The 21,747-nt window shown below is 43.3% G+C and overlaps 1 protein-coding gene across 1 annotated transcript; it reads left to right on the forward strand.

Moving 5' to 3' along the window:
• Positions 1 to 2,578: 2,578 nt before the first annotated feature.
• Positions 2,579 to 5,241, forward strand: LOC142662444 (nicotinamide N-methyltransferase-like). Its single transcript, XM_075840649.1, has 3 exons — positions 2,579 to 2,729; positions 4,095 to 4,302; positions 4,637 to 5,241. The coding sequence occupies exons 1-3, from the start codon at positions 2,579 to 2,581 to the stop codon at positions 5,058 to 5,060; spliced, it is 783 nt and encodes a 260-aa protein (XP_075696764.1). The 3' UTR covers positions 5,061 to 5,241.
• Positions 5,242 to 21,747: the final 16,506 nt, after the last annotated feature.

The raw sequence follows: 21,747 nt of genomic DNA on the forward strand, positions 1-21,747 counted from the left end.
ATTGACATTCCCAACAAGCTCTGCATTATTAGAAATGACCAGATCCAACAGAACTTCACCTCTAGTTGGGTCTTCCACAAACTGGCCCATAAAATTTCCCTGCAACAGGTTGAGGAAATGTCTCCCCTTTGCGGTTGAAGCCGAACCATGATGGCAAATAATATCCCGGTAATTAAAATCTCCCATTATCACTACAGTACCCGCCTGTGCAGCCCGCTCCATCTGTTTATATAGCTGAACTTCCATCTCCTCAATTATATTGGGGGGTCTATAGATTACACCAAAAGTAATTTTTTCAGTGTTTACCTCCCTTTGTAATTCCACCCACAAGGTTTCAACCTCCTCACAATCTTCACCCTCTAATATCTCATTCACACTCGCCTTCATATCACTTCTCACATACAGACATACACCACCACCTTTCCTATTCGCCCTGTCATTCCGAAACAGTGTAAAACCCTGTAGATTTACAGCCCAATCATGTGAAGAGTCTAGCCATGTTTCAGCAACACCAACTATATCTATATTTTCTTCCAGTACCAAGGCCTCCAGCTCCCCCATTTTGCTTGCTAGACTTCTTGCATTTGTGAACATACACTTTAACTTGCCTTTAAATGTTTCACTTTCAGTATCAGAAATGTGATTATTTGACATTATTTGGGCATTTTTATTTTCACTGCTGTTTTGTAACGAAAGGATCTGCTTATCTTGTTGCCTAGTCCTCTCCGCACCGTCTGTTTCTCCCCCCACCAATATAGTCTGACCCCTCTCTAACCTAACTACCTCTTTATATTCTACATTGGCCTCCCTCCTCAGCCCTAGTTTAAATACTCCGCAACCCCAGCTAGAATTCTCTCCCCCTGCACAGCGGACCCCCTTCCATTTAGGTGCAAATCATCTGCAGAATACAGTTTGTACCCCAATGAAAAGTCAGCCCAGTGCTCCAGGAACCCAAAGCCTTCTCCTTTACACCAAGACTTCAGCCATGCATTTAACTCCCTGAGATCCTGCTGTCTTTCCTGTGATGCGCATGGCACAGGCAGTATTCCTGAGAATACTACCTTGGAGGTCCTTCCCTTCATGTAGCCTTGTTCTTTAAAATTATTCTTAAGGCTCCCCCACCTACCATTTATTCTGTCATTGGTACCCACATGGACCACAACAGCTGGATCATCACCAGCCCCTCCCAGCAATTTGTCCACCCATTCCACCACATGCCGAACCCTGGCACCAGGGAGACAGCAAACCATTCAGTTGAAGCGGTCTTGGTGACAAATTATTCTATCCGTCTTCCTGATTATAGAATCCCCTATAACTATCAATTGTCTTGGCTTACGTGCATTACCATCCCGCCGACTACTAGCTGGGCTGTTCTCCCGGCTGTTAGGGAGATCAGTATCCACTAGGGCTGCCATTTCTGAGACTGACACCCTCGCATCATCACCCAACTTGGCAATTTTGCTTGGAATGTCAGAAACAGGATTGGCCTTCCTTTTCTTTGACCCCTTTCTACTGCCCCTAACTACATTAACCCAGCTACTTACCTGATCCTGCTCACCCATGTCTTCACCCTCCAGTTCTAACCCACTAACTGCATGCTCTGTGAGCAGCAAGCTCAGCTCAAGATTGTCTATCCTCCTCAGTGTTGCATTCTGCTCCTCCAGATCTCTAATACGAGCTTCCAGGTGACCAACATGCTCACATCTGCCACAGAGATATTCACCCTGGAACTCCGGCTCCAGTCCTGCATATATATGGCAAACTGTGCACTGAAGAAAACCTCCAATCTTGCTATCCATTATCCAATAGGATAAGTAAAGTTCAATAGGGGAAATGCTGGTGATAGGTTCCCTTTAATACATATGTGGTGGAAATGTACAGTATGAAAGAAACATTTTGGAAGGATACTTTTGTTTTGGTGACCTTCATCTGCTCTAGGGAGATCTGCCCCATACCAGAGTTGCCATTGTTGGACTTTTCTACTAAGGTTATTCCAGCTTCATTTAGATGGGTTACAAATAAAATTCTGTCCACCCCAAGAATAGAGGTCTCCTATAAATGGAAGTCAAAAATGATGCCGGATATTCCTAGTGTTATAAATAGAGTCAACCAATACCATTGCTATGAAATTATTCTAAATAAGAATCATGTTTTTCATATAAAAGATCTGCATAAAAAATAAAACCAGCCTTCCAAAGGTGTACATAACCTTTAACACGTAAGCAACCAGGTCTTTTTGTTGGCCTTAGTGACCAAGAATTATTTTGAATTTTTTCACTGTCACATTCCAAAAGTCATAACTTTTTTATTTTTTCAACGAGACAACTTTTTATATGTTTTTTTGTTTTCTTCTTGTCTCCTTTAACAATACATTAGCGTTGTTTATTTAAGGATCATTAATTCTCTATGTGATTTTATTATAACACAAGTTCCCATGACCGGCTCATGAATATAATAAGTCATCATGTGATAAGTTATTCTTAGTAACACACTTTGTAAGTTGAATCCTGGTAATTATATAAAGACCTTGTGCCCCGGTCTAGAGGTAGTCACCCCGTCTGTGATACAAGAGTAGATGATGGATTCCAGTCCCCATAAGTTCTATCATGTACATGGCTTTGATTCCAGACAATTTCTGGAGCATTACTTTTCAGATAAACCTGACATGGTCTTTGGAGATGACACCTTGAAATTTCAGATTGAAAATCTTAGACAAGTTTTCACAGTAGGTATGTATCCTGATTTTATTACTCCTAAGATACATTGACGTGTATATTATTAAATTTTTAACTGATTTTAAACAATTGTAATAATTGGATACAAATTGGACAAACTTGATTTTTGGGGTGTGGGAGATCAGTGAGGGCAAAAATACTGCCCCAGTCTAAGCAACCATATAATCACAGGGAGCAGAGCAAAACCCTAGTCATTGTATATGATGAGGAATATGAGGTATTAGGGTATCAGTAGAGTCATTGTTTTATCTTCTCTAACCTCGAAGACCCTGAAAAACTTTTTGGGGGATGATTAAGGGCATCTTAAAAATTCTAAATGTGGGTGCAACTATCTAAATCTGCTGTTATCTGACAATTTTTTTGTTATTATAAACTAGAATCTAATCTCTAGAATCTACAGTTCTATGTTCAATAACAGATTTCCATAATTTAAAAAAAAATTCACCGGCAGTCATTTTCTGCGCAGGTTACCACAAATAGCAGAAATAATATAATTTTTTTATCATTCTCATATTTAGAGGTTGTTGCCATTTTGGGATGGAAATATCACTTTCTGTGTCACATCAGATTGCACATGACTCGGCAGGCTTGTTGTTTCGGATATTCTACACAGCGTCAGGTCCAGTCACGTCATAACTACTAAAAGGGGAAAAAAGTCATCATAGGGTAGATAAAATTTTTGGGGGAAAACGCTAACAGAGGGCGCATCTATGTAGTACAGCCTGTAAATGGTCTAGAGGTCAGAAACCATAGGCGTCATAAATAAAGCTGTAGATCTGTGGTTCTTTAATGAAGCTGAAGCAACCAAAATAAAGCTCATAAATCTTTATAAAGCGGATTTAATTTTAGCAAAAAATTTTCAATACAATAATGTCTACTCCTAGGGCTTCTGAGCCTGTATATATAGTTGTGTTGAAGCCCCAAACCTATAACACCCCTTGGGACACTTTATATGGTTTCTGTGTGTCCAGTGTGGTGCCGTAGAATATGCAATCCAGCCAGGTGGGTCTAGCACCTTCCTTCTTAATTTACATTATACAGAACATACTACACAAGGGCATTAAAACGTATTGAAGACTTTTGGATTGTTCCAGTTACGGCCCCATGAGCCTCCCATCTCCTTTTCTTTACTCTTACTACAGGACCTCAGATGATTACAATCTTCATCTACTGAAAAACATTGACCTATAGAAGATATTTTAAGGCATAGTTTCTCTCTTTTTCTATTTTTTTTTGTATTAAAACCCCAATGTTTACATAGTTTGCTAGAAGTAATACAGACATATGTCCTTGTTTATCGACAAAATCTATGAGGATTTAACATATTACATCTTTCAATAGTCCAAAATGTTTCTGCAGGTCATATTAATGGAGACATCTTGGTTGACCTCAGTCTTAGTTCTATCGTTCATCATCTCTATTCAGCCTGTGAGTTTTTCAAAAACATCATAGTGCTGAAGGTCAATAACAGATGCATCATGGAGCTGAAGAGATGGGTGGACGATCGTACAGGAGCATTTTATTGGGGCCACGCATCAACACTTCTACAAGAGAAAGAAGAAAACAGGTGATGTATTTATGCAAATATCAAGAGAAAAAACACTGTCATTGTCCTTGCTGCTCCTGAAAATACTGGAATATGAGGCAAAGATCAAGGAAAATGTTTATTCTTTTAATACACAAGTCAGATGTAAAATTTGTATTACCCACTCAGTCCAATATTCTTATACAAGTTAATCCTGGAAAAGCGCAGTATAAACCTGACACTTTGTGTAATAATCTTGGATGATTTCAAGCTTTACCTCTAGTATTGCAAGTCAATAGTCCAGTCCTAAGTCCTGAACCACCATGTTGATGTTGACTGTGGGACAATCACTTTCCTTGTCTTTTTTACTTTCCAGTGATCAGTGTCAGGACCAGGAAGCAAAACTGAGATCAGCCATTCAACATGTTGTGAAATACGATCTGGAGAAAGAGAATATGACAGACCCGCTGGTCTTACCACCAGCCGATTGTGTCATCAGTGTTTGGATTCTGGATGCTATCAGCAAAGACCAAGAAGATTACATCAGATATCTGAGGAAGTTCTCTAGGTTGCTGAAACCTGGAGGACACATCATATTAATTGGAAGTGAAGGGACAACATATTTCACAGTCGGTAAAAACAAGTTCCATGCTTTTACATATAATGAGAATTTTATCAGGAAATCTCTAGTTGGAGAAGGCTTTATCATTGATTACTGTAATGTCAAGGAGAGAATGGCTGTGAGTGACATTACTGACTATAAATCCACTATATTAATTGCAGCTCACAAGGAGAAGTAGGTTGAATATTATAAGTGTCTACATGTTATTACTTCATATGTTAAGCTTAAAAAAAGATCTAACAATCAAAAAGAAGCTTCCTTAGTGCAGTATAGAATAGTATAAAAATAATTGTTCAGTTCTTTTTGGGACTTTGCCTTGGACTGGTCCTAGATAATATTGCCAAGACCGAGTCTGATCATCTGGGACATCATGGGAGTCTGAAATCTTGGGATCAGTTGCTTTCTCATTGTTTCGTATCTGCTTTATATAAATAGTGTAATAAAGTGAAGCATAGAGCAATTAACTATTTGTGTCTTTGACTTCGGGGGGGGGGGAGGGGGGGTTCCTGCTCTATAGATTTTACAGACCTTGATTTATGAGAAGAAGCTTTAAAGCAAAACAATATAATAATCCACAAGGGTTTCACTCTATGATCTCATTTATTTAGAGAATTTTTAGAGAATCCTGTTATCTGCAAAGCCCCTCCGGGACCAGAAGTGACCCCATTTTGGAAACAAAAGCCCTCAAGGAATTTATCGAGGGGTATAGTGAGAATATAGACCCCACAGTTTTTGTACTAAATTTACTGGAATTAGGTAATGAAAATTAATATCAACATTTTTTACTCTAATGTTGAATTTTTTCATTTCCACAAGGATAAAGGAGAAAAAGCACCCCAACATTTGTAAAGCAATTTCTCCCGAGCATGGAAATACCACATATGTGGTTATAAACTGCTGTTTGGACACACGGCAGGGCTCAGAAAAGCAGGAGCGCTACGTGACATGCAGATCTTGCTGATTTGATTTTTGGTCTCCATGTCGCATTTGCAAAACCCTGAGGTATCAGAGTACAGTGGAAGCCACCAAAAAGTGACCCCATTTTAGAAACTACACCCATCAAGGCATTTATCATTTGCCTGGACAAATGAGAGGGCTCAGAATTGAAGAGCACCATTTGCATGTGAGGCCTATTTTGGTATTTTCACAGCATTGACCCACAAATGCGGAGTACATCAGGGTATATGTAAGCTGTGCAGAGTACATCAGGATATATGTAAGCTGTGAGGAGTACATCAGGGTATATGTAATCTGTGAGGAGTATATCAGGGTATATGTAAGCTGGGCGGAGTACATCAGGGTATATGTAAGCTGTGCGGAGTACATCAGGGTATATGTAAGCTGTGAGGAGTACATCAGGGTATATGTAAGCTGGGCGGAGTACATCAGGGTATATGTAATATGTGAGGAGTACATCAGGGTATATGTAAGCTGTGAGGAGTACATCAGGGTATATGTAAGCTGGGCGGAGTACATCAGGGTATATGTAAGCTGTGCGGAGTACATCAGGGTATATGTAAGCTGGGCGGAGTACATCAGGGTATATGTAATCTGTGCGGAGTACATCAGGGTATATGTAAGCTGTGCGGAGTACATCAGGGTATATGTAATATGTGAGGAGTACATCAGGGTATATGTAAACTGTGAGGAGTACATCAAGGTATATGTAAGCTGTGCGGAGTGCATCAGGGTATATGTAAGCTGTGAGGAGTACATCAGGGTATATGTAAACTGTGCGGAGTACATCAGGGTATATGTAATCTGAGTGGAGTACATCAGGGTATATGTATGATGTGCGGAGTACATCAGGGTATATGTAAGCTGGGCGGAGTACATCAGGGTATATGTAAGCTGTGAGGAGTACATCAGGGTATACGTAAGCTGGGTGGAGTACATCAGGGTCAGGGGCGTAACTAGGAAAGACTGGGCCCCATAGCAAACTTTTGACTGGGGCCCCCCCTCTGCTGGGAATCACACAACCCCCCCTTGTAGATAGTGCCTCCCTATAGATTCCACCACACAGCGCCCCCCTATAGATAGCACCATACACAGCCCCCTGCAGATAACGCCATACAGCCCCCCTGTAGATAACGCCATACAGACCCCCTCTGTAGATAACGCCATACAGCCCCCCCTGTAGATAACGCCATACAGCCCCCCCTGTAGATAACGCCATACAGAACCCCTCTGTAGATAACGCCATATAGCCCCCCCCCCCAAAAAAAAACGGCCTATAGTTTGTCCTACAAAAGACATGCATCCCCTATCCACAGGATAGGGGATACATGTGTGATCGCTGGCAGCGATAAGGAGAACGGGGGACCGAAAGTCCCCCGAAGTTCTCCATGACTAACCTCGGACTTCCGGCGTCTGCGCAGTTCAATAAAAATGAAAGGAGCGCTAGTCACGCATGCGCACAAGCGCGACCGGCGCTCCATTCATTTCTACGGAGCTGCCGACACAGACCCCGGAAGTCTGAGGTTTGTCATGGAGAACTTAGGGGGGACTTTTGGTCCCCTGTTCTCCTCATCCCTGCCAGCGATCACACATGTATCCCCTATCCTGTGGATAGGGGATACATGTCTTATGTAGGAACAACCCCTTCAGTGGCGTCGCGCTGTAGCAGCCATAGCGGCTGCTAGCGGAGCCTGCGGCCATGGGAGGGGGCCGTGCCGGCGGGTGGCACGGGCCCCCTCATGCTGCAGGCTCTGTAGAAGTCGCTACGGCTGCTATAGCAGTAGTTACGCCACTGCGTATAGGTTTGTACGGCGTAAAACTACAGCTCCCAGCATGGCCTGAACAATGGTAAGGATATGCTGGGAGATGCGGTTTCACAAAAAAAATCCTATCACCATCATCTCGCTGCAGATCATACAGTGACTACAATACTGATTAGAGGCAGAATAAACATTTACATTAAGTGACTCACCGGTGACGTCTCAGATTGTAGTTCTTTTCTTCTCCCTCCGGTTCAGACATCTATGATGGATTTCTCCCGGCCATGACCCATTTCTGCAGTTTTCCGTTCAGATGTCTTCAGCTTCTCACTTTTAAAACATTTCTGCTCCTATAAACAAAGTTAAAATTCTCAACACATCTAAATATAACTGTCACAAACACACAACATGCCCCCTGTAGATAGTGACCTACATAGAAGCCCCTATAGATAGTGCCCACATATGGACTCCAGAGCTGCAAGGCAATAGTGCTAACCACTGAGCCACCGTGCTGCCCTACATATAGCTTCCCCTATAGTTAGTGCTCCACGTATAGCCCACCTCTGTATATAGTGTCTCACATATAGCTCCCCCTGTATATAGTGTCCCACATATAGCCCACCCCTGTAGACTGTGCACTACATATAGCCACCCTGTTGCTAGTGCCCCACAGGTAACCCACCCCTGTATATAGTGTCCCACATATAGACCCCCCTGTATATAGTGCCCCACAGGTAACCCACCCCTGTATATAGTGTCCCACATATAGACCCCCCTGTATATAGTGGCCCACATATAGACCCCCACCTGTATATAGTGGCCCACATATAGACCCCCCTGTATATAATGGCCCACATATAGAGCCCCCTGTATATAGTGGCCCCCACCCCCACATATAGACCCCCCTGTATATAATGGCCCACATATAGAGCCCCCTGTATATAATGGCCCACACACCCACATATAGACCCCCCTGTAGCTACTACCCCACATATAGACCCCCCTGTAGCTACTGCCCCACATATAGACCCCCCTGTAGCTACTGCCCCACATATAGACCCCCCTGTAGCTACTGCCCCACATATAGACCCCCTATATATAATAGCCCACATAAAGATGACCCCCCCCCCCCCACTATAGATAATGCCATTCACATTTTTATGAGGGGAAAAAAAAAAACTTGACATACTCACATTCGCCGGTTCCCACGCTGTTCACTGGCGATGCAGACATGCTCTCTTCTGAGCATGTCTGCAGGAGCTGAACGAGCGTCCTCCAATGACGCCGATTGGCGGGGCAGAATGACTTGCCCCGCCAATCAGCACCTTCCAAGCATGGAAGCGGCGCGATGATGTCATCGCGCCGCTAGCCAATCAGTGTCATTGTAAGGCACTGGATGGTCAGGCACGGAACATGCCCGGCCATTCAGTGCTAATACATGTATTTGGCTGCCGCTAGCACTGGGGCCCCCTCCGGTGCTAGCGACACCTACAGGCATGAGAGGGCCTGTGTAAGGCTCGGCGTCGCGGGCCCCACAGTAGCGGCGCTACCGCTGTAGTAGCCATAACGGCTGCTAGCGGCGCCACCGGGCCCCCTCAAGCCCCGGGCCCCGTAGCAGCCGCTACTGCTGCTACCGCGGTAGTTACGCCACTGATCAGGGTATATGTAAACTGTGAGGAATACATCAGGGGGTATATGTAATCTGTGCAGAGTTCATCAGGGTATATATAATCTGTGTGAAGTGCATCAGGGTATATGTAAACTGTGCGGAGTACATCAGGGTATATGTAAGCTGTGTGGAGTACATCAGGGTATATGTAAGCTGTGCAGAGTACATCAGGGTATATGTAAGCTGTGCGGAGTACATCAGGGTATATGTAAGCTGTGCGGAGTACATCTGGGTATATGTAAGCTGTGAGGAGTACATCAGGGTATATGTAAGCTGCACGGAGTACATCAGGGTATATGTAAGATGTGCGGAGAACATCAGGGTATATGTAAGATGTGCGGAGTACATCAGGGTATATGTAAACTGTGCGGAGTACATCAGGGTATATGTAATCTGGGTGGAGTACATCAGGGTATATGTAAGCTATGAGCAGTACATCAGTGTATATATAAACTGTGCGGAGTACATCAGGGTATATGTAAACTGTGCGGAGTACATCAGGGTATATGTAAACTGTGCGGAGTACATCAGGGTATATGTAAACTGGGTGGAGTACATCAGGGGTATATGTAATCTGTGCGGAGTACATCAGGGTATATGTAAGCTGGGCGGAGTACATCAGGGTATATGTAAGATGTGCAGACTACATCAGGGTATATGTAAGATGTGCGGACTACATCAGGGTATATGTAAGCTGGGCGGAGTACATCAGGGTATATGTAAGCTGCGAGGAGTACATCAGGATATATGTAAACTGCGAGGAGTACATCAGGGTATATGTAACCTGTGAGTACATCAGGGTATATGTAAGCTGTGCGGAGTACATCAGGGTATATGTAAACTGTGAGGAGTACATCAGGGTATATGTAATCTGTGAGGAGTACATCAGGGTATATGTAAGCTGTGCGGAGTACATCAGGGTATATGTAAGCTGTGCGGAGTACATCAGGGTATATGTAAACTGTGAGGAGTACATCAGGGTATATGTAATCTGTGAGGAGTACATCAGGGTATAATAAGAGGGTATAATAATGCGATAAATAAATAATCCAAAGATATGTCGCCAGTGTCGCACTGATAAATGGCGCCCGATCTTATCCATTTTTGGAACGCTCCGCACATTTTGCATCGTCATATTCTGAGAGCCAGAACTTCTTTATTTTTTCTCCGGAGCTGTGTGAGGGCTTATTTGTTGCGGAACAATCTGTAGTTGTCAATGGTACCATTTTGGGGTACATGCTATTTTTTTATCACAATTTATTCTATTTTTTGGCAAGCCAGGTGACCAAAAACCATCAATTCTGACAATGTTTTTATATTTATTTTTTTTACAGTATTCACCGTGCGCTATAAATTTTACATTTTACTTTATTCTGCGGGTCGATACGATTATGGCGATACCATATTTATATTGCTTTTTTTTATGTTTTGCAGCGTTTGCACAATAAAATCCTTTTTTTTTTTTTAAATATTTAATTTTTGTGTCACGATATTATGAGAGCCATGACTTTTTTTTATTTTTCAGTCAAAAATGTTATTGCGGAACGGGTTGTAGTTTTATTGGTACTATTTTGGGCTACATGTGACATTTTCATCACATTTTATTCTATGTTTTGTGAGGGATGGTGACCAAAAAAAATAGCAAATCTGGCATAGTTTTTTTCTTTTTTTGCGGTGTTCACCGTGCGGGAAAAATAAGATAATATATTTACAGTTTGGGTCGCTACAGCCAAATAGGTGTAGTTTTTTTTAACGTTTTCATTTTTTTCCTATAATAAAACACTTCTCATAGGAAAAAAGGCAGTGTTTATTTTTTTTAAATTGAAACTTTTATTTTTACACTTTTATTCAACATTTTTATAAAAAAATGTTTTGTCCCACTAGGGGACTTGAAGGCCTGCACCTCCGATCTTTACCAACGTAGTGCAATGCATTAGAGCTGTCAGTTATTCACTGACAGCAAGCCTATTAGGCCCTGTCTCTGGGTGGAGCCTAATGGGCTTCCATACGTGGCAGACTAGGAGGCCATTGTTAGGCCTCCGGTTGTCATAGCAATGATCGGCAATCCTGTGATCACATTGCAGCGATGCAATCGGCTTTAAAGCACTAAGATGCCACTATCGGTTTTGCCACTAAGGGGTTAGTGGCAGGAATCGGTGCTAGCTCCGTTACCTCCATTAGGCTCGTAACATACAGCTGACACACGCAGCCGATGTCGCAGGCTCAGCTTCTGAGCCTGCACCATCTTGTTTCTGGGGACGAAAGTCTTTTAGGCCCAGCCTCCGAGCGGGACCTAACAGGCTTCCGTACTTGGCATACAAGAGGCCATTGTTAGGTCTCTGGTCTGCCAGAGCAGCCATCAGAACCCCACAAATAGCATTACGGGGTTCAGATCTGCTGGTAAACCCCATAGATGCAGTGCTCGCTTTTGAGTGCTGCATTTAAGGGGTTAATCGGCTGGATTGGAGGCTAGCTCCGGTCCTGGCCATGAAGCAGGTTGTCAGCTGTAATATACAGCTGACACCCACTGGCGATGGTGCGGGCTCAGCTTCTGAGCCCGAACCAGCAAAACAATGTACAGTTACATTGTGTTGCCTTAAGACCTTGGTGACAACAATGTAATAGTATGTTGTATGTCGCCAATGGGTTAAGGGGATTTGTAGCTGTGACACAGGAAAACGGATCTCTGAAATCTATAAAGATATAATATCAAATGATTGAGAACAGCTTTAGACCAATTTATATTAAAGGAAACCAAATGGTTCAAGAGTGGGTGTCAGCTGTGTTTTACAGCCGACACCCGGGACTAACATACAGTCAGTGGCGTAACTACCGCGGTAGCAGCAGTAGCGGCTGCTACGGGGCCCGGGGCTTGAGGGGGCCCGTGCCGCCAGCCGACAAGCCCTCCAAAATGCCCGGTGGCGCCGCTAGCAGCCGTTATGGCTGCTACAGGGGTAGCACCGCTACTGTGGGGCCCGCGCCACCGAGCCTTACACAGGCACTCTCATGCCTGTAGGTGTCGCTAGCACCGGAGGGGGCCCCGGTGCTAGCAACAGCCAAATACATGTATTAGCACTGAATGGCCGGGCATGTTCCGTGCCTGACCATCCAGTGCCTTACAATGACACTGATTGGCTAGCGGCGCGATGACATCATCGCGCCGCTTCCATGCTTGGAAGGTGCTGATTGGCGGGGCAAGTCATTCTGCCCCGCCAATCAGCGTCATTGAAGGACGCTCATTCAGCTCCTGCAGACATGCTCAGAAGAGAGCATGTCTGCATCGCCAGTGAACAGCGTGGGAACCGGAGAATGTGAGTATGTCAACTTTATAAAATTTTTTCCTCATAAAAATGTGAATGGCATTATCTATAGTGGGGGGGTCTATCTACAGGGGGGGGTCGTCTTTATGTGGGCTATTATATATAGGGGGGTCTATATGTGGGGCAGTAGCTACAGGGGGGTCTATATGTGGGGCAGTAGCTACAGGGGGGTCTATATGTGGGGGTGTGGGCCACTATATACAGGGGGGTCTATATGTGGGCCACTATATACAGGGGGGGGTCTATATGTGGGGCACTAGCTACAGGGGAGGTCTGTATGTGGGGATGTGGGCCACTATCTACAGGGGGGTCTATATGTGGGGCAGTATATGTGAGACACTATACAGGGGTGGGCTATATGTAGAGCACTATCTATAGGGGAGCTATTTTTTAGGGTACTTTCTATAGGGGTGGGCTATGTGTGGGACACTATATACAGGGGTGGGTTACCTGTGGGGCACTAGCAACAGGGTGGCTATATGTAGTGCACAGTCTACAGGGGTGCGCTATATGTGGGACAATATCTACAGAGGTGGGCTATACGTGGAGCACTAACTATAGGGGAAGCTATATGTAGGGCAGCACGGTGGCTCAGTGGTTAGCACTATTTCCTTGCAGCTCTGGAGTCCATATGTGGGCACTATCTACAGGGGGCACTATCTACAGGGGGCACGGTGTGTGTGTGTGTGTGACAGTTATATTTAGATGTGTTGAGAATTTTAACTTTGTTTACAGGTGCAGAAATGTTTTAAAAGTGAGAAGCTGAAGACATCTAAACGGAAAACTGCAGAAATGGGTCATGGCCGGGAGAAATCCATCATAGATGTCTGAACCGGAGGGAGAAGAAAAGAACTAGAATCTGAGACGTCACCGGTGAGTCACTTAATGTAAATGTTTATTCTGCCTCTAATCAGTATTGTAGTCACTGTATGATCTGCAGCGAGATGATGGTGGTATGATTTTTTTTTACGCTGTACAAACCTATGCGCAGTGGCGTAACTACCGCTATAGCAGCCGTAGCGACTTCTACGGGGCCTGCAGCATGAGGGGGCCAGTGCCACCCGCCGGCACGGCCCCTCCCATGGCCGCAGGCTCCGCTAGCAGCCGCTATGGCTGCTACAGCGCGACGCCACTGAAGGGGTTGTTCCTACAAAAGACATGCATCCCCTAACCACAGGATAGGGGATACATGTGGGATCGCTGGGACGCCCAGCGATGAGAACGGGGGACCGAAAGTCCCCCCTAAGTTCTCCATGACAAACCTCGGACTTCCGTAGTCTGTCTGCAGCTCCATGGAAATGACTTGCGCACCGGTCGTGCTTGTGCGCATGCGTGACCAGCGCTCCTTTCATTTCTATTGAGCTGCGCAGACGCCGGAAGTCCGAGGTTAGTCATGGAGAACTTCGGGGGACTTTCGGTCCCCCGTTCTCCTTATCGCTGCCAGTGATCATACATGTATCCCCTATCCTGTGGATAGGGGATGCATGTCTTTTGTAGGACAAACTATAGGCCGTTTTTTTTTTGGGGGGGGGGTCTGTATGGCGTAATCTACAGAGGGGGCTGTATGGCGTTATCTACAGAGGGGGCTGTATGGCGTTATCTACAGAGGGGGTCTGTATGGCGTTTTCTACAGAGGGGGCTGTATGGCGTTATCTACAGGGGGCTGTGTATGGTGCTATCTATAGGGGGGCGCTGTGTGGTGCAATCTATAGGGAGCCACTATCTACAAGGGGGGGGGTTGTGTGATACCCAGCAGAGGGGGGGGGGGCCCAGTCAAAAGTTTGCTATGGGGCCCAGTCTTTCCTAGTTACGCCCCTGCATACAGTGATTACGCTGTTACTGGCCATTTAACCCCTTAAATGCTGCGGTCAATCACGACCACAGCTCCTGAGGCGTTAAAAAGGGGGGCAGCCGCCTCTGACAGCTCCATGGCACCCCCACAACGGGATCGCGGGGTGCCGATGGTTGTCATGGCAGCCCAGAGGCCTAATGAAGGCCCTCAGGTCTGCCTTCACTCTGCTTATGTAAAGCAGAAGCCTGTAAAAATGACAATATACTGCAAGACAAGTTATTAATAGTGAAAAAAACAAATTAAAAGTAAAAGAAAAAAAAAAATTTCCTCTAAAGTAATATAAACAAAATTGGTATCGCTGCGTCCATAAAAGTCAGAACTATTACAATATACTATTATTTTACTCGTACAGTGAACGCTGTAAAAAAGATTTGAAACCGCCAAGATCAGTGTTTTTTTAAACTTATTCGTGCAAAAAAAAATTTAGTAAGAAGTGATCAAAAAGTATATACCAAGAATGGAACCAATAAAAACTACAGCTCTTCCTGCAAAAAAATAAACCCTCACACCGCTCAATCAACCAAAAAATAAAAAAGCTCTCAGAATGTGGTGAAACAAAACAAAACAAATCGTTTTTTCTTTGTAAAAGTAGTAAAATAAAAAAAACCTATATAAATTTCATATCACGGCAATCATATTGAGCCGCAAAATAAAGTTAAGGTTTTGTTTTTACTGCACGGTGAAAGTCGTAGAAACGAAACCTAAAAAGCAATGGAGGAATCACAGTTTTTCCCAATTTTAGCCGGAAAAGGATTTTTTTCCGTTTTCCAGTACATTATATGGTACTTTAAATGCCACTAGAAACTACAACTACTCCTGCAAAAAAATTAGCCCTCACACTACATTATTATTGACAGAAAAATAAAAAAGTTATTGTTCTTGGAAGAAGGGGAGTGAAAAACTAAAATGAAAAAACAAAAAACAAAAAATGGCTCAGTTCTTAAAGAGGCTCTGTCACCAGATTTTGCAACCCCTATCTGCTATTGCAGCAGATAGGCGCTGCAATGTAGATTACAGTAACGTTTTTATTTTAAAAAAACGAGCATTTTTGGCCAAGTTATGACCATTTTTGTAGTTATGCAAATGAGGCTTGCAAAAGTCCAAGTGGGTGTGTTTAAAAGTAAAAGTCCAAGTGGGTGTGTATTATGTGCGTACATCGGGGCGTTTTTAATACTTTCACTAGCTGGGCGCTCTGATGAGAAGTAACATCCTCTTCTCTTCAGAACGCCCAGCTTGTGACAGTGCAGATCTGTGACGTCACTCACAGGTCCTGCATCGTGACGGCCACATCGGCACCAGAGGCTACAGTTGATTCTGCAGCAGCAACAGCGTTTGCAGGTAAGTCGATCTTACCTGCAAACGCTGATGCTGCTGCAGAATCAACTGTAGCCTCTGCTGCCGATGTGGCCGTCACGATGCAGGACCTGTGAGTGACGTCACAGATCTGCACTGTCAGAAGCTGGGCGTTCTGAAGAGAAGAGGATGTTACTTCTCTTCACAGCGCCCAGCTAGTAAAAGTATTAAAAACGCCCCGATGTACGCACCTAATACACGCCCACTTGGACTTTTACTTTTAAGCACACCCACTTGGAATTTTGCAAGCCTCATTTGCATAATTACAAAAATGGTCATAACTTGGCCAAAAATGCTCGTTTTTTAAAAATAAAAACGTTACTGTAATCTACATTGCAGCGCCTATCTGCTGCAATAGCAGATAGGGGTTGCAAAATCTGGTGACAGAGCCTCTTTAAGGCGTTAAAGATAGTAGGGTGATTTAATAAATGCAATACGTCAGTTTAATGGCGTAAAACAACAAAACAGAACAGTTTTTGATCAAAGAATTTTAATGCCACCTCCGCCTTTTTTAAAAAACAAAGTGGGCAGAGCTTAGTGCAATGGGGTGGACCTATCTGCGGCTTTACACATTTAGTATAATTTACGTCAGAAATTGGCATGAATTATAGCGCAAATCTTCTCCAGTTCATAGCTGGAGTAGATTTGACTTTCTGGCACACGGAAAGACAGAGATGTGCCTAGTTTATTCAAATGCGTGCGCCTCTTAATCGTATTTGACATCAGCGCTCCTCATATTAGGCTTGTCATATACAACGCCAGTCTTCGTAAATTCCCCCACTTTATGTTTGATATTTTGCTGTTCCTTACACGTCTTTAAGGCATTGTCCATATACTCTATTAGGGAATTCTGAGTTATTATAGTGAAGTCCCCTGTTCTGAATCCTGCCCTGAACTATACAGACAAAACATTGATATAAATGGGCACTGTGCAATGCTTAACTAACCATGTGGTGGCGCTGCTGCCAGGTTTCTCATAGATTACATAGATGATCGCTGGGGTCTCAGCATAGACACTTTCTGTTCTGTTTATTGTCATGTGACCCTTCTAACAAGTAGGGATTTTTTTCAATGATGAGAACCCCTTTAGTATACACAGTCTACACAACCAGAATTTGAATAAAGTATGATTCTACACTGAATTTCATGTTAAGCAATTGGTTTTTTGTTATAGCCCCTTTGTTTTTGGAATCTTTGCTTCGGCTGATAATAGTGTCGGGAACTAGTGTGATCATCCGGGACATCATGGGGTATCATGCGGCTTCTGGCTATTCGCATTATAATAACATTGTGATAAAGATAAACATATAACATATAACTGTGGGCTTTCCTTGAGGAGATCATTGTTACTTGTCTGCTCCTTATCATAGGTATTAAGAATCTTAATTTATAAACCTTAAATTCCTCTTTAGACGAATACACAAAAAAGTAAAAATTAATAGACCAAAAATATTAGTAACACTTACCATGAGATGTCCTGATCCTTAAGATGGCCATACACTTGAGGTAGTTTTCGGCCAGCAGCTATTCCTCCCGACTCCCCTATATACGTGCATGTGTTTTTAACAGATAGAAGTGAGAAAGTCACTGCCAAACTCCTCTGGTAGTGGCTGATCAATTTGCAAACAAAATGATCAGAGATGTTGAAATTCATCATACCCAACCCTTCTCTCACACGCCATCTGCCATCGGGGGAAGTCGGAAAAACCAAAATACACCTTAGATGGTTGACTGATCCTATCCAAAACAGAATGTTCGGTCAACATCCATCTAATATTTACAACCAGCCTTAGGGCTCATGCACAATGGCATATTAAAGCTCTGTTTTGTACGGAGCTGTAATAAGCCTTCTATAGAGGTGCATTGGGCCTCTACCGTACCTCTGTTTCATGTGATGGAATATGTAGGCTGTGCGGAGGTATAAGGAAAAATTTAGTTGACGTAATTCACACCCACTTTTTACAGGTCCGGCCCTCTTTACAAGGCTTTCCTCACCCGTTCAGTGCTATAAATGTGCCTTGTATCTTCTTATTTATAAAATCTAATGCAGGGAAAACATGAAGCAGCATCACCCAGATCACAGCTGTACTTTTCCAGGGCAGTGATAGGTAAAATTAAATGTAGCTACAGTGGAGGAAATAAGTATTTGATCCGTTGCTGATTTTGTAAGTTTGCCCACTGTCAAAGTCATGAACAGTCTAGAATTTTTAGGCTAGGTTAATTTTACCAGTGAGAGATAGATTATATATAAAAAAAAAAGAAAATCACATTGTCAAAATTATATATATTTATTTGCATTGTGCACAGAGAAATAAGTACTTGATCCCCTACCAACCATTAAGAGTTCAGCCTCCTCCAGACCAGTTACACGCTCCAAATCAACTTGGTGCCTGCATTAAAGACAGCTGTCTTAAATGGTCACCTATATAAAAGACTCCTGTCCACAGACTCAATTAATCAGTCTGACTCTAACCTCTACAACATGGGCAAGACCAAAGAGCTTTCTAAGGATGTCAGGGACAAGATCATAGACCTGCACAAGGCTGGAATGGGCTACAAAACCATAAGTAAGAAGCTGGGTAAGAAGGAGACAACTGCTGGTGCAATAGTAAGAAAATGGAAGACATACAAAATGACTGTCAATCGACATCGATCTGGAGCTCCATGCAAAAGCTTACCTTGTGGGGTATCCTTGATCCTGAGGAAGGTGAGAGCTCAGCTGAAAACTACACGGGGGGAACTTGTTAATGATCTCAAGGCAGCTGGGACCACAGTCACCAAGAAAACCATTGGTAACACATTACGCCGTAATGGATTAAAATCCTGCAGTGCCCGCAAGGTCCCCCTGCTCAAGAAGGCACATGTACAGGCCCGTCTGAAGTTTGCAGATGAACATCTGGATGATTCTGAGAGTGATTGGAAGAAGGTGCTGTGGTCAGATGAGACTAAAATTGAGCTCTTTGGTATTAACTCAACTCGCCGTTTTTTGAGGAAGAGAAATGCTGCCTATGACCCAAAGAACACCGTCCCCACTGTCAAGCATGGAGGTGGAAACATTATGTTTTGGTGGTGTTTCTCTGCTAAGGGCACAGGACTACTTCACCGCATCAATGGAAGAATGGATGGAGCCATGTACCGTCAAATCCTGAGTGACAACCTCCTTCCCTCCACCAGGACATTAAAAATGGCTCGTGGCTGGGTCTTCCAGCACGACAATTACCCGAAACATACAGCCAAGGCAACAAAGGAGTGGCTCAAAAAGAAGCACATTAAGGTCATGGAGTGGCCTAGCCAGTCTCCAGACCTTAATCCCATCGAAAACTTATGGAGGGAGCTGAAGATCCGAGTTGCCAAGTGACAGCCTCGAAATCTTAATGATTTACAGATGATATGCAAAGAGGAGTGGGCCAAAATTCCATCTAACATGTGTCAAACCTCATCATCAACTACTAAAAATGTCTGACTGCTGTGCTTGCCAGCAAGGGTTTTGCCACCAAGTATTAAGTCTTGTTTGCCAAAGGGATCAAATACTTATTTCTCTGTGCACAATGCAAATAAATACATATAATTTTGACAATGTGATTTTTTTTATTTTTTTTTAAATATAATCTATCTCTAACTGGTAAAATTAACCTAGCCTAAAAATTCTAGACTGTTCATGTCTTTGACAGTGGGCAAACTTACAAAATCAGCAAGGGATCAAATACTTATTTCCTTCACTGTATGGGCAACTGCTGCACCAGAACAAAGCTCAGTACATATATACAGCACCAGAACCAAGCTCAGTACATATATACAGAACAGGAACAAAGCTCAGTAAATATATACTGCAACAGAACCAAGTTCAGTACATAAATACAGCACCAAAACCAAGTTCAGTACTTATATACAGCACCAGAACAAACCTCAGTACATTAAAACAGCACCAGAACCAAGCTCAGTACATATATTGGTAGAATGCGGCTGACACAGGGTAAACAGGGCAGGCCCAATATGGTGGCTGGAGATATGTCTTAACAGAGCTTTAATCTTGGTTAACGGGCCTATTGTAACTTTCCCACTTTTCCATGGGCTGAACGCACACCATTGCTGAGGAGGGTTTTGCACCAAGGATGAGAAGATTGTAGTCGCTAGTTCTCACCGGCACACTCTCTTGTCCTGTTGGTGAGTGAGGACTCCTTGGTGTTTAAGTGCAAATTAAAGACAGAAGGTTGTAAAAAAGTGGAAAGATTATCTCACAGTTTCTTTACTTTTTAGTAACTTGTAGAACCAATATCCAAGTCATACTACCTAAGAATTGGGGGGAACCCTTCACTCCTGCTCCAGCCTCAGATGGTAAGACCCAGGTTTTTTAAAGTACATTTACATTTAAAGTGACAGTACACAATAAGTAAAAGCTCATTATAAAGCATTGTAAAACAAATTATACTCGCAATCAATATTTAATAGTGTTTTTCGGGACACTGAAATATAAAGCACCAGAGGAAAGCTCAGTTCATATATACAGCACCAGTACCAAGCTCAGTACGTATATACAGCGCAAAAACCAAGTTTACTACATATCCAAAAAAGAGAACATGAAGCAGCACTCAAATAAAGTGAATTTATTCATCCAACATGGAACCACAATGTTTCACCTCCTCTATGAAGGCATTTTCAAGTTACTACATATATACACCACCAGAATCGAGCTCACTTCATATATACAGCACAAGAAACAAGCTCACTACATATAACAGCACCAGCACAAATACAGCTCAGTACACAGATAATTTGTAAAGTCAGGTTAACCTTAACCATAATTTGGACGACGTGAAACTATAGCTCCCAGCATGGGCTGAACAATGGTAAGGATTTGCTGTGCCCCCGAAGGTAATGTCACAAACTACCCCCTGAAGTGCCACACACTGTGCCTCCTGAAAATACAGCACCACACACACACACACACACACACACACACACACACACACACACACACACACACACACATTGCCCCTAAATACCTAAATATAGAGCCTGACTCTGTGCCCCCTAAAAATGAAGTGCCACCCACTGTGCTCCCTGAAGATAAAGCACCATACACACAGTGCCCATGAAGATAGTGCCACACACTGTGCCCCCTGCAGATAGTGCCACACATATAGTGTCCCCTGAAAATACAGCACCACATACACAGTTCCCCCTAAAGATAGTCTTACTCTGTGCCTCTTAAAAATGAAGTGCCACATGCTGTGCCTCCTGGAATCAAAAGTACCACACAGTGCCCTCTAAAGATGAAGCGCCACACAATTCAGTGACCTTAAAACTATTAAAGCTCCCTTGCTGTCATACAGCGATGCAGGCCTGGCCTAATTTAGTCAAGCGGGACAATGCTAGAACTACGTCAGCGGTGCGATTAGGTTGTCGCACCATCTGTATTACAAACAAAAGCAGGAAACTGATGGTTTCCTTGCTAGTTAGGGCTGTTCCATTGTATCTGAGTCCTAAAAGGGACGCATGTAGGACGGGATTTGGATCCCTCTACTTCCTGGTTCCACAAACCCACTGTCATTTTAACAACCGGTTAGGGAGAATTGGGTAGGACCCCACCCTGTAGTTAAGGCTTTGGATGTTGTATATCTAGATTTTTCAATAGCATTTAATGCAGTTCCACCTGAAAAGCTTGGCACATGAAATAAGAATGCTGGCACAGATGGAAAATGTGTGTAGTGATTAGGCTACGCCAAAGAATGCTCACAAAACCTACCAAAAATGCCCACTTTGGGCATATTTGCATAGGCTCAGCCCCCTTATAGGTTCTATGTTTAATGATAGATATCCATACTTAACATCCGCCAACAATCATTTTCTGCTCAGGGGACCACTAATGGAAGAAATAATAATATTTTTTTCATTATACTCATTTAGAGGATGTTTTATATTGGGATGGAGATATCACTTTTTCTTTGTTACAT

Source organism: Rhinoderma darwinii, chromosome 10, assembly GCF_050947455.1.
Source record: "Rhinoderma darwinii isolate aRhiDar2 chromosome 10, aRhiDar2.hap1, whole genome shotgun sequence".
Taxonomy (NCBI): domain Eukaryota; kingdom Metazoa; phylum Chordata; class Amphibia; order Anura; family Rhinodermatidae; genus Rhinoderma; species Rhinoderma darwinii.

Bases quoted from the DNA above. Each gene is read 5' to 3' on its own strand.
- LOC142662444 (XM_075840649.1), top strand. From the start codon at position 2,579: ATGGATTCCAGTCCCCATAAGTTCTATCATGTACATGGCTTTGATTCC. The intron at 2,730-4,094 runs GTATGTATCCTG...ATGTTTCTGCAG, and splicing joins TAGACAAGTTTTCACAGTAG to GTCATATTAATGGAGACATC. The intron at 4,303-4,636 runs GTGATGTATTTA...TTTACTTTCCAG, and splicing joins CAAGAGAAAGAAGAAAACAG to TGATCAGTGTCAGGACCAGG.